This window comes from Phalangium opilio, unplaced genomic scaffold, assembly GCF_054372755.1.
Source record: "Phalangium opilio isolate 3A_F unplaced genomic scaffold, DU_Popi_V2 ptg000013l_1, whole genome shotgun sequence".
Lineage (NCBI taxonomy): Eukaryota > Metazoa > Arthropoda > Arachnida > Opiliones > Phalangiidae > Phalangium > Phalangium opilio.
Window position 1 is genome coordinate 11,300,022 of NW_028324148.1, and position 14,023 is coordinate 11,314,044.

General features: G+C 39.1%; 1 protein-coding gene across 5 annotated transcripts; it reads right to left on the minus strand.

The window, feature by feature from the left end:
• Nucleotides 1-3,703: 3,703 nt before the first annotated feature.
• On the minus strand, nt 3,704-11,628 carry LOC149709078 (uncharacterized). Of its 5 annotated transcripts, none has more exons than XM_089864522.1 (8): nt 9,820-11,625; nt 5,329-9,096; nt 5,118-5,198; nt 4,921-5,043; nt 4,699-4,863; nt 4,262-4,336; nt 4,063-4,197; nt 3,704-4,002 (listed from the first exon to the last, which is right to left on the minus strand). In XM_089864522.1, the coding sequence occupies exons 2-8, from the start codon at nt 5,578-5,580 to the stop codon at nt 3,796-3,798; spliced, it is 1,038 nt and encodes a 345-aa protein (XP_089720648.1). In that variant the 5' UTR covers nt 5,581-9,096; nt 9,820-11,625; the 3' UTR covers nt 3,704-3,795. The 5 variants fall into 5 exon arrangements, with proteins under 5 accessions (XP_089720648.1, XP_089720646.1, XP_089720647.1 ...); XM_089864520.1 differs by having other exon boundaries at nt 5,329-8,818; nt 8,882-11,625; XM_089864521.1 differs by having other exon boundaries at nt 5,329-5,587; nt 5,645-11,625.
• Nucleotides 11,629-14,023: the final 2,395 nt, after the last annotated feature.

Sequence of the window (14,023 nt, forward strand, 5' to 3'; positions counted from 1 at the left end):
CACAAATAAGCAAAAACTGTTGTAGGAAATGTCTAGTGCCCCCCCCCCTCCATGTACAAGGAAAAGAACCTTGTTTAAAATGCATAGTTTTCAGACATGGAGTATTCATACCATTTACAGGAGGAGGTCGGGCACTTTTTGCAGACTACTCTGTCCACCACGTAGCCTGGCCTCTTCGTGTAAATGGTATGAATCCTCAACGTCTGAATACTATCTATTGCCTAGTTTTCTAGAACGTTATTCGACATTTTAGAAATGTATCGGAGACTGTCCTGTATTCTGTGCTTCTGTCCCCTACATCCCACTGAACTGTTGGTGTAGAATTTCCATCTAAAACAAGAATAAAGATTAACGACCTCGGTAATAAAAATCCAGAACAAATGGCTACTACTTAAAGAGGGGGTGAAATGGAAAATCTAGTGATCATTTTATAGCGATTCTTTTACTAATTATAAGACCAACCTGCATTGTGAAACATCCAGGAAATATCTTCGAATGATTTTTCAAATTCAAATTAGTTTGAGATTTCATACGAAATTTGAAATTTGCACCTCCGACGAATCACGTAGCGCCCTGCCTTCTTGTTAACAAAATTTAAGTGACATCTCTCTCTTTGTTAACAAGACAGGGCGTAACGCGGTGGTTAGAAGTGCAAATTTCAAATTGTCTATGAAATAATAATAATAATAATAATAATTCTTTAATGTACACAGCAACAATACAAGAGTACCTACAAGGTTGTGCACAGTATAAAATTAAATTAAGTTAAAACCAGAAAAAGAAACAAAACTTTCCAATATGGAATTCGTCCGTAGGGGATACAATAAATTATATATGTTAAAATTAAGTATACGTTAAGATAACTCTAAAAAACTAACATTATCTTAAGATATTACGTTCTAGTACCATCGATTTTAGTTTTCTTTAAGTTGAGAACACCATTAAACAAGTCTAAAGAGTTACCAAAGTCGTTATAATTAGTCATCATCCTATTTAGTGGGTTGACTTTCAAGTTCTTGTAAAATAGTAAACGACTTCTAGTGTTACAGTTCGATACATTAAAGCTTATCTGATCCAAAATATCCGTACAGGTAACTTTATAATTTATGATTTTAGACAAAAATATTATGTCAAGTTTTAATAAAACCAACTGCAGTCTTTCTAGTTGTAATGACAGTAGCACTTCGTCGTAATGGTAAGTTTTCAGATTCGTGAAATACGTCTTATAGTAAAAGATAAATTTTCTTTGTACCGACTCCAATTTTTCTAGATTAGTTTTACAAGTCTGGCTATAGCTTAAGGAACCGAATGTTAAAATAGGACGAACAATAGTTTTGAATAGTAGTAAAAAACAGGAGTGTGAGCGGATCTGTCGTGATATGCTCAAGGCCCCTCCTAGCGTTCTGCGTGCCCGTGTAGAGGTATAGTCCACGTGATCCGTGAATAAGAGTTTGTGGTCAAAGATTACCCCCAGATCGGAAATACTCGTTTCGCGATCAAGTAGTTTATCATTGAGCTTATAGTCAAACAAAATGGGACTGTACTTTCGTGTGTAGGTGATTATTTTGGTTTTGGTTTCGTTTATTGGAATGTTATTGGAATTACACCATCTTTGAATATTTAGTAGGTCATTCTGGAGAGTTTCGCAATTTTTGATATCTGATATTGATAATGCGCACTTTATGTCGTCGGCGAATTGATATAGTTTAGAGTTAGATACGTAGCTTGGAATATCAGCGATGTATATGTTAAACAATAGCGGACCCAGTGCGGAGCCCTGAGGTACTCCACAGGTAACATCGAAAAAGATGTCAGAAAAATGGTTGTTGCATTTTATGAAGTTTTTGCGGCCTTTCAAGTAGCTTTGAATCCATAGTAGTAAAGGGCCAGATAAACCCATAGCGGATAATTTCTTAAGTGTTAGTTGGTGTGACACTCTATCAAAGGCTTTAGAGAGGTCTAAGTAGACCACATCAACCTGCCCAGAATTTTTTGTCAAAGGTTCTACGAAGCTAAGGAATGATAAATGATTGGTGTCCACTGAGCGTCCCTTTACGAACCCGTGTTGAGTTGCAGGGAGATTTGGGGTGAACCATTTATAGAGGTACCCATGAATTATGTAGTCGAATACCAGTGCCAAGGAGCTAAGAATAGATACTGGACGGTAATTGCTGGCATCCCCTCTATATCCCTTTTTGAAAATGGGTGAGACTAGGGCTACTTTCCAAATTTCAGGAAAAGAACCATGATCGAGTGATAAGTTGAATAGGTGCACTAGAGGAGCACATAGAATCTCTCTACAACCTTTTACAACAAAATTGGGAATGCCATCGTAACCTGTCGTTGTTTTAGGTTTCAGTTTGTCTATAGCAGCCCGAACATCCAAGTCACATATTTTTAATCTCAGAATAAAATTTGAATTATAAAATCTTTCAAAGATATTTTCTGGATCTTTCCCTATGCAGATTGGTCTTATAATTAGTAGGAGAATCTTAAAAAAAATCACTTGCTTTTCCTTTTCACCAAGGCTTTATTCCTGATTAACAAGTTAAAAAAATAAACATTTCTCGATGGCACCAAAAAAGTGCTATTAGGACGAATGTTAGAGCAACGCAAGATTACACAATGTGTAAATTTATATTTTATAATTTACCAATGGTTTAATTTACAATTTTCTTACCATGTGACAGTTCAATCTCCTTTTGCACGGAGGCTGCCAAGCTTGTACGGTTTTTTAGGCGATTGGCGCCAACAGATATTTATGCGCGACAGTATGTAGACGAAAATTTATAGGCTTAAGTAATGTTACCGTTCCTGTGGCTAATTTTTCGATGATTTGACAGTGGCCCGTGTAAAATGTAATAGAAAATCAACCATAGCGCTACCTAATTCAATTGCTCAAAACCTGCATGACGTACCAGAATGCTGCGAACACATTTACACAGGAAGAACTGGTTTTCCCTTTAGAGGTAGAACCCTCTTTACTTATTTCGTAAAAAGACAGAACGCCGCGTCTAAAAAATAACCAGACCGCCCTTAAAAGCTTTCTTTTTACACTTTTATTACGTGATAGCAATAAAAAACACTGTGGAACGACTCAGGTCTAGTGGCATGCTAGGGGTAGAAAAGGGTCGAAATACTAAGGAAAAATGGCGGGCGTGTGGTCTACGTCAGACGATTCAAAAAGAATACCCGACCATTTCCAGGGTATTCCTCCCCCATTTTCTAGCATCCCACCGGACCTGAGCCGTTCCACAGTTGGCGGGCCTATTTCTCTCACACTACGCACCCTCCCTATCATCCTTGAAAGAATGATACTTCAGAACCAGTTATTTTTAAAAGCTTCTACGCTACTAAAATAAGCCCAATTCACGATTAAAAAATAGAAACATTTAACTGGAAATGAAATCGAGTATATTGCCTAACTACGATATCTTGCAAAGCTCATACATACCTTGATTCAAAGGTGGGTAGTTAAGCTTCACCGAAAGTTCTTTCGACTTTTCTAACAGTTACGCTTCGCAATCTGTGTACACTCGATACGATCATAGATAAGTAAAAATACTGACATATTTTGGAATCCCAACTAGGCCAAAAAGCTGACTACGAAATATGTGTTACAACCGCATATGGGAGACGGCTGTAAATCGAGCCGAAAGTAGCTAGGTCAAGTGAGAAAAAAGTTTTAATAAATGAATGACCGTTTCATTATCATCAATTTATTATTTGGAGATTATATAAAATACTGAACATATTAAATTATTATTATTTTCTTAAATTTTTTATCAACCCATATCACTTCTTTCTTTTATAAATTTTATCAAGATATCCAAAAAAGACTTTAGCTGGAAAATCGCATTTTTCCGCGGCTTCTCGACAACGTTCCGCGATTTTAGTGTAGGTTTCGAGTTCGTACCTCTCGAATTGCGACAGAATTCTCAGTTTGTGGTAAATTTCCTTCACTTTGGAAACAGCTTCCTCCGAACTGACTCCGTAGTTGGCCTAACGATTATATTTTAATAAAACTTAACCACTAGTTATAATTCCCTTCCCTTAATTAACCTCTAATATTATTTTATCCTGGAGAGTGGCTTGATTGAAAGCAGTTACGATTGGCCAGGTACATTTTGCGTTTTCAATGTCCGTTCCAATTTTCCCAGTTATTTTTGGATCACCGTAACAATCAAAGATATCGTCCTGTTGATAATAACATTAATTTTAATTCAATTATATTCTCCTAAATTTTAAATAATTACCACACCTGGACTTGAAAATAATGTCCAATACTTAGAAGAATATCTTCTACTTCTTTCGTAAACAACTCCTTTTTACCAGCCTGTTGAATGTTTAATTTCTTACGGTTTAATAACTCTTTTAAGATGACTTCTATTAGGGATAGATTTAATTTTAGAAGTAGGTATTTACTTCAGTCCGACTCATAGCCCAGAAAAGAACCCCCGCCCTCCAACACGTATCGTAAAGTTTAAATTATATTGCTGGCTATTTTAAACTACGTTTTCATGACTGTTGCTGACGGGAACGGCGAAAAGTACCTCTGTCGCTATGACCCGCCTTTTCTTTTATACCTCTACGTCCTGTGGACTTTGACGCGCCCCACATTACTCTGTTCTCCATTCCTACTTCAAAAATTAAATCTATTCCTGCTTCTATATACACTATATGTGTGGATGTTTGTACCAGAATTACACTTAATTTAGCTGGCAAATAAAAAGTATGGTAACCAGTCTTATGTAGCGCGATAGAGTCAAATCTAGCTTGCGTAAAAGTGCTTAAATTTGGTTTGGAACCGTTTGGAGTCGATAACATGTCCAAACATTCACCGCTTGAAGTCCAAAATATTACCTGTTTAAGATTAAAATTACATTAAATCGAGCTTAACTTTAATTTTAGATTACTAACATCGTGAAACGTCTCCATTAAATCCAAATAACAAGGAAGATGATTGAAATGCCTTTTTAGAATAATGTAAATCGCTTGTTCCATCAAAACAGCGTCGCTAATAGCAATAAGGCCAACTCCTTTCTAGTCGTAAAAATGTTATCACAGCTTTTTTCGATCCCATAGGACGAAAAAATCATAATGAAAGTGAAACGTACAACTCTGTACCAACAATCCTGACCTCTCCTTGATAATGAATTATCCATGCCATCATCGAAAATGATAAAACATCCTTGAAGCTAAATAACAAAATCCAATATTAGTTAGTATTGCTAACTACCGTAATCCTTTAACTTGTTAAATTTATTAATTAATTGAATTCCTTAATTAAAAATATTTGCCAATTAGGTATTAAATTAAATTAATCACCAGTTCAATACACCAGCCAAGAAGCCGAGCTAAAAATAAATTCTCAGGTGTTAATTGCGAGTCTGACGCCACTAATTGATACGTTTTAACCAAAGCTACTCCGCGATTTTTTTTGTGATGAGTTAGGTTATAAAGTAAAGCCTTTTCAATCCAATCCGCCACTTCTTTCTGATTTTTAGATTCTAATTCTTTCCTGATAGTTGTAGAAATTTCACGAAAAACGTCGTCAAACGCTGATGACTCTGAATCCATTGATAAGCTGTTGTTTAAACTATATTAATTTAAATTTGTTCGAAAGGTTTAGTTAAAATCTTACTTCTTTTCAACGTTGTTGAAAGACTGCGTACTTCGGAGAATACTTTTTAACTGATTTAATCTTATTATCAGCGCGAGATGGTTGTAGACACACGTAATTCTTGTTAATATTTCTATTAAAGAAGAAGTGGAAGTTTTTCCGAACTATTTTATGACTATTTTTTGAACTTTAGACCCTATTTCCAGGGATCCAGTAAAAAGTCGCGTCGTATACATTTTTAAGCCAGTATGTGTAATTACGCACACCTTTGGTACTACAGCCCTAAATTATGTCATTAATAAATGTCGAACGCTAAATGATAAACAAACGCTAGAAATACGAATTTAACTTTTAATAGCCGAATTCGTAGTATTTTGAAACGCTGCCAGGCAACTGGCACGCGACGAAGCCAGTTCGAATAATCTTCGATGGGCATATAGAGGTAGTTAGAAATATTTACGTCTTTTTTTGTTGTTTCGTGTTCGACAAAGGCGAAAAGAGTAGTGAAATATAGTGAATAATTTAACTAAAAGAACAAAAAACTTGAGCTCTTTTCCAAAAACCTTTTGTCTTTTTAGCCACATCGTATATACGATGGCCATTAGTTTTTTGTACCAGTTTCGTTTTCTTGTATTAGTTACATAGTCACCCTCATCGGGTCAGATTTTGAAAAAATTACGTACATATTATAGAAATAAAATGTGTCAGGATTTAAAAAAAAATTAACTAGTTGTCTCAATACCGTTAATTGAAAAAACAAAAGAAACCATACAATTGGTCACCGAATTTTCAATGCATGTGTTTTATTCCAATATTTAACGAGCTACATGAACTTTTCTGTTAAGATATTTCCAGGAATTGAATAGGTGGATATATGAAGTATTTGGTCTTGCCGAACTTGTTGAAAAATAAGAAATCGTCATCACGTTATGACGCTACTACCGGACTTTCAGGCATGTGCGCCGCGTTTTTTTTTGCGTGACGTGAGTCTCGTGATTTATTGTTAAGCCATGGATAAAGAATGCACGTGAGAAACCAAAACATCTCACTCGAACTACTGAGCGGCCAAAGTCTATTGCGCCAGCCCCAGAACGACCATTGGAGCGATCAAAGCCTCTCGTCCCAGTTCATGAACCACTAAAACTCGTTTCACCAACCCCAAGGATGATGTTGGGAGGATGCGAAATCTGAGAGAAATAGGGGCGCTAACTTTGGAACGGCTTATGTCCGGTGGGACGCTAGAAATGAGGGAGGAATACACAAAAAATGGCGGGCGGTCTACGTGATTAGTCTGAAGTAGAATGTCCGCCATTTTCTCGAGTATTCCTCCCCTATTTCTAGCATCCACCGGACCTGAACAGTTCCGCAGTTAGCGAGCCTATTTCTCTCAAATTTCGCATCCTACCTCTATTATACTTGCCAACCCCAACACCGCCAGTCTGTTTTGGCAGCCACAACACCACCAAATTCTGTTTTGGCAGCCACAACACCACCAAATTCTGTTTTGGCAGCCACAACACCACCAAATTCTGTTTTGGCAGCCACAACACACTAAATTCCGTTTTGCCAGTCACATTACTACCAAAGCCCGTTTCACCACCACCAATGCCTGTTTGGCCAGTGTAACACCACCAAAATCCGTTTTACCACTCCGAACAAAAACCGTCGCCCCCGAAGCGCCAAAGCCCGTTTCACCTCTCCCAACAAAAACCGTCGCCCCCGAAGCGCCAAAGCCCGTTTCACCTCTCCCAACAAAAACCGTCGCCCCCGAAGCGCCAAAGCCCGTTTCACCTCTCCCAACAAAAACCGTCGCCCCCGAAGCGCCAAAGCCCGTTTCACCTCTCCCAACTAAAACCGTCGCCCCCGAAGCGCCAAAAGCCCGTTTCACCTCTCCCAACTAAAACCGTCGCCCCGAAGCGCCAAAGCCCGTTTCACCTCTCCCAACTAAAACCGTCGCCCCCGAAGCGCCAAAGCCTGTTTCACCTCTCCCAACTAAAACCGTCGCCCCCGAAGTGCCAAAGCCCGTTTCACCTCTCCCAACTAAAACCATCGCCCCCGAAGCGCCAAAAGCCCGTTTCACCTCTCCCAACTAAAACCGTCGCCCCCGAAGCGCCAAAAGCCCGTTTCACCTCTCCCAACTGAAACCGTCGCCCCCGAAGCGCCAAAAGCCCGTTTCACCTCTCCCAACTAAAACCGTCGCCCCCGAAGCGCCAAAGCCCGTTTCACCTCTCCCAACTAAAACCGTCGCCCCCCGAAGCGTCAAAGCCCGTTTCACCTCTCCCAACTAAAACCGTCGCCCCCGAAGCGCCAAAAGCCCGTTTCATCACCACCAAAACACATTTCACCTGTCCCATCAAAATCTGTCGCCACCGAACCACCAACATCACCATAGCCCGTTGGTCCAAAATACGTACCGGCAAAGCCCGTTCCACAAACACCTCCAAAACCATTACCTCCAAAGTCCTTCGCACCAACCCCCGAACCACCAAAGCCCGTCGCACCAACCCCCGAACCACCAAAGCCCGTCGCAGCAACCCCCGAACCACCAAAGCCCGTCGCACCAGCCCCCGAACCACCATAGCCCGTCGCACCAGCCCCCGAACCACCAAAGCCCGTCGCACCAACCCCCGAACCACCAAAGCCCGTCCCACCAAAGCCCGTCCCACCAACCCCCGACCGGTAAAGCCTGTTGCACCCGAACAGCTGAAACCCGTCGCAACCGTACCGCCAAAGCCTGTCAACGTACCAGTCAATTCCTCGTTCAACCACCTCCTATTGTGGTTCTTTTAAGACCTTTGTTTCAGAAACCCGTTAATCCGCCAAGAAATCCCAAGCCACCTCCCCCAACAGCTTTTACCCTATGCGAAATTTTGTTCTTACCGCAAACCTTCAGATCCAGTGATACGCGTACAAAAACGCCGGGTGGGTCTATCAGAAAGTGTCCAACAACTTAAACAATTTAGTAATTAATAAAGTTGAAGTGACAGATCACCCAGTATCTAATTGGGAAGACCATATCCTTTATTACTTCGATACATCATCGTGGGTGAAAGTAAAGTTTTCCCTGTAGTTATCTAAATAAATCTCATAACTCGATACTTACTATACGCGACAAAATCAGTTTGGTCCATTACTTAGGGGGGATGTTTAATTTTACTAAGCCTCTAGACTGGGAATTTATGTATTTCAAAACCCCTAATAAGGGAAAAATTTGTTATCGCGTACACGATTCGTTGATGGATTTGTTTACTTAAATACCAAAAAGCGGAAAAGCTGGCGAATATAAGTGCGATTATGGCCCTAACGGTGTGGTTTCTTTCTCTTTACATTTAACATGTTACTAGAGGCACAAAAGCAGGCCGGAAACAAATATGTCACTCTCAAAGCGGTTCGGAATTTGACACAAATTTCGTAGATAGAATTGAGCGTAATCTGCGAGAAGCCTTACCCCATTTGGACCAGACAATTTGAAGCTGAAAATGGATGAACTTATGATCAGGATGAGATTTATTCTTATTTTGTCAGTAATTTCGCCGATTTAAAGAATGCTTTGATTTATGAATATAAAGTGTTATATCTAATCAATCGCATATACAAAATGTACAAAATAGAAATAATACTCAAATGTTAGTATAAAAATGTTCCATTCTCTCACTCACTAAATATATACTTGGAACAAGTAAAACCACTATATAAATACTTGTAAATTCTAGAAACCCCCGAAAGAAATAGTCTGGGGCGTAGCCCCTCAGTTCGCGCCAAAACATGCACAGAGCAGAATGAATGTAAAATCTTCCCGTCACATTAAACTATATTTTTATAAGAATAATTGCAATCGTTATTATTTCAACATAAAGACATGACATAAAGAAACCAATGTTGCAATAAATTGCTCAAAAGACAACTTTTTCCTGCTTGTGTTGGTGCTACAATTAGAAATTGCTCGGTTGTTTGAAATTTTAAAGAATGTGAGACTGTCATTTCGAATCTATTTCAATTAACAAGTTTTTATTACTTTTTCACAAGTTATGTGAAATAAAAATAAAACAAAAACCAAAACTTTTTGAACCAAAAAATAAAAACCCTAATACCAAATAAAACCCCTTATTTACGGTATATTGTACGATTCTTCAATAAATTTCAGTAAATAATTGTCTAACCCTAACCTAACTATACCTAACGTAACCAAACCTTACCTTTAAGAGGTCTCCCTCCCAAGTACTGACGGCGCTCGATGCTGCTTGACTTCTTCGATCATCCTAATCACTTTATCCATTGCGCTACTGGAGCTCGGCAACGCAAGGAAAACGCTATGATTTTATATGTGTAAACCCATCCCATTCAGTCGAAAGCTCTTCCATATAAATATTCCCATTCAGCAGAAAATCGCTCTTTGGGCTATAAATTGTTTTAAATTTCTCTACAATTGTAGAAATCTGAATTCGATCCAATGGGATTCTATCCAATAGGAGTATTAAGCCTTTTCAAAAATTCTCGGTAGTGAAAGTTTTTGTTGGGCCCTTTCGACCCCCCCCCCTACAACATGAAAGAATGTAACCGCTATCCCTGCTGAGTTTACGACTAACGTATCTGCCCTCTCCTTTCATAAAAATAACCTCTGAAATAGGCACGACTCTATTATGACTGACCTTAGTTCGAAGCATCCTTATAACATGTGGATCCAATTTTGAGACAAACCCTATACCCCACATTTGATGACTTTTATCCAAAACGGCTCTGGGAGAGTCTCAATTGTTCAGATAGGAGCGGACTGAAACATTCCAATCCTTTTATTACTAAAACCACTTGACCCGATACGTGGGGTTAGGTAGCCTATTGAAGTGTAATTGAGGAAACGTGATTTGACAAAACAAAAGTTATACTTTATTAATTCTTCACTAAGTTTACTTAACTTTACTGACACCATATGGTTTCAACGGGGACTTAAAAACTACTTTACTCAAACTTATCTTGGGATCTAAGTCATCTTTTCTGTTCTATATCTCGAGCTCAACTGTTATTCTACTACTTTTTCAAAACTTTTTCTTATTTATTTTTACAAGCTTGTGTGACCTTTTCGGAGGTACACTTCACTTTTTCTATTTAAATTTTTTAAAAACATCTTATTTTTCTTTAAATTTTCAATAACAACAAAATAATAATAGAGGCAAAAATACACTAAAATTGGTAAAAATAACAAAGAATAAAATATGCGCGCATTAATTAAATTTTACAAATATACAGAAAATTACAAAATTAAAATTAAACTAATTAAAAAACATAGGCTTAATTATCAAATGTTCTAAAGGAGTTTTAACAAGATTATAACCTAAAAAACAGGTAGTCTCCACGCAGGGAACTGATCTTTCCTCTGGCAAAAGAGACACACTCTAAGGTTGCTGGAGGTTGAAAGTGTTGTCATTAATCAAAACAAAAGTAAATACCTTCTTTTTATAATTGACGAAAAAAATTCAATATCCCCACAGAAAATAAATTTCCAAAAAGCCCATTTTCGTTATAAAGCAGCGCTGTAACAAACTTTTAAAATTTGTTGAATAAGTAATTTTTCTTAGACTAAAAATGTCATGGAATCTTAAATAATTACAAATACAAGTAAACGAAAATTCAATATGGCATATAATATGGAAACGTAAAAAGACATTTTTTAGTAAAAAAAATCAAGCCGATATAGTTTTGAGTTCTTTTTCCGCTTTTCTCTTGGAAATAGCCGCTTCTACGTAAGACGGTTCTCTAAGCGATCTAGATCTCTGAAATCTTGAGTCCACTATTTCTGGCAGTAACGCGTTACGGTAGAATTTTATGAGACGGGGCTCCATTTTTGATTTCCAAAACTCATAATCGCGTTCAATGTCTTCAACGTGAATCCCCCTTCAGTATAAATAAAGTGACATATTTGTCTTCTCGTTATACAGTGTGGAAGAGATCAGAGCAACACCTACCTTTGTGGAAAACCCCCAAAACCCCTGACGGACTACTTCACTGCAGTACATTTTCGAGCTCGTATACAGGGTGTGACATGTGTCATTGTATGCAAATGAGAACGTGCAACATAGAGCTCGGCATTTTCGATCAATTATCCACAAGTTGGTGGATAACCGATTATTTATAAATAAATTTGTGGATTATAATACGATTTAACATGTAAGTTCTGTGGATAATTTTCGGATATGGATAAAGATAAAATAAAGTGGATAATTGATCGAAAATGCCGAGCTCTAGTGCAACAAGTATCATAGTGAATATCGTTTAATGATACGCACTTTGAAACGTTAAAGACCTACGATTAAGCTTAGTAACTAAGGCATCACACTACAAATTAAAGGGCTGTTTGGTAAACCCATCAGCGTAAATGTTCGATGTGCCTACCGTCGTGGTGTAGGCACTCTTCAAGACGATTTCCATGCCTTGTATTACGTTTTTTAGCATTTGAGGAGTGATTCGTTCAATTGCGCTTTGAATTCTGGCCTTCAAGTCGTCTACATTTAAAGGTTCTGTTGCAAACACCTTCTCCATAAGAAGAAATCAAGTGGGGTTAGGTCAAGGGATCTTGCTGGCCACGGAATTGGTCCACCTCTACCGATCCAACGGTTTGGAAAATGCTCAGTTAGCCATTGGCGAACATTGACCGCCCAATGTGGTGGCGCACCATCCTGCTGGAACAACAGGTCCCGCATCACTGCCAATGGTAATGCGTCTATCGCATCACTAAACTCGTGGCGCAGGAAGTGCAAATACCTGTCACCAGTAATGTTGTCCTCGAAGAAGAAAGGTCCGATGATTCTGTTCCCCAGAATGCCACACCAAACATTTATCTTCCATCGAATTTGATGGTAATGTTGCCGTAACCAGTATGGATTTCGTTGGGTCCAGTAATGTAAGTTATGTCGGTTTACCGTACCATCCCTGTGAAATGTCGCCTCATCAGAAAAAAGAACCTTTCTTAAGAACAATGGATCGGCTTCAATTTTCTCGCGCATGGTAAGACAGAAGTCTTGACGTCTTAGGTAGTCATCGTCCGTTAGGGCTTGATGGAGGTGGATTAGAGCTCGGCATTTTCGATCAATTATCCACAAGTTGGTGGATAACCGATTATTTATAAATAAATTTGTGGATTATAATACGATTTAACATGTAAGTTCTGTGGATAATTTTCGGATATGGATAAAGATAAAATAAAGTGGATAATTGATCGAAAATGCCGAGCTCTAAGGTGGATATGATAGGGCCGGTAGTGATGCCGCTGTAAAATGGCAAGAACGGTTGAATGGCTTAGGCCAACCTCTTCTCCGACCGCTCTACTACTAGTATGAGGATTGGCTTCAAAACGTGCTAGAATGTCGACTTCCCTATCATGATTACCAATTATACGGTCTCTTCTACGTTGACGGTCTTGCACGACGAAACTCCCGAAATCTCGTAGGTTGTCTCTGATGTTCGTGAAGGTTCTTCGAACCGGCCTTCGTCGGTTTGGGAAGCGTTCGGCATAAAGCAATGCCGCTTGTTGAACGTTACCGCGACATTCACCCAAAATAAACGTCATGTCCAATTTTTCTCGGTTGGAGTAGGCTGCCATTCGTCTACGACACAGGACTTACAACGTTTATACGAACTAAGCTGCTAGTAACGACGCGTACGTTTGATTGAATAATGTGCCGAATTCTCAGTGCCGCGGAAAATTCTGACCTTCGTAACCTCGTATGGATTCCTTATCTAAGTAGGCTAAAGCCACGAGTTTAGTGATGCGATAGACGCATTACCATTAGCAGTGATGCGGGACCTGTGGTTCTAGCAGGATGGTGCGCCACCACATTGGGCGGTCAATGTTCGCCAATGGCTAACTGAGCACTTTCCAAACCGTTGGATCGGTAGAGGTGGACCAATTCCGTGGCCAGCAAGATCCCCTGACCTAACCCCACTTAATTTCTTCTTATGGGGATATGTTAAGGGGAAGGTGTTTGCAACAGAACCTTTAAATGTAGACGACTTGACGGCCAGAATTCGAAGCGCAATTGAACGAATCACTCCTCAAATGCTAGAAAACGTAATACAAGGCATGGACAATCGTCTTGAAGAGTGCCTACACCACGACGGTAGGCACATCGAACATTTACGCTGATGGGTTTACCAAACAGCCCTTTAATTTGTAGTGTGATGCCTTAGTTCCTAAGCTTAATCGTAGGTCTTTAACGTTTCAAAGTGCGTATCATTAAACGATATTCACTATGATACTTGTTGCACGTTCTCATTTGTATACAATGACACATGTCACACCCTGTATACGAGCTCGAAAATGTACTGCAGTGAAGTAGTCCGTCAGGGGTTTTGGGGGTTTTCCACAAAGTTAGGTGTTGTTCTGATCTCTTCCACACTGTATGAAGC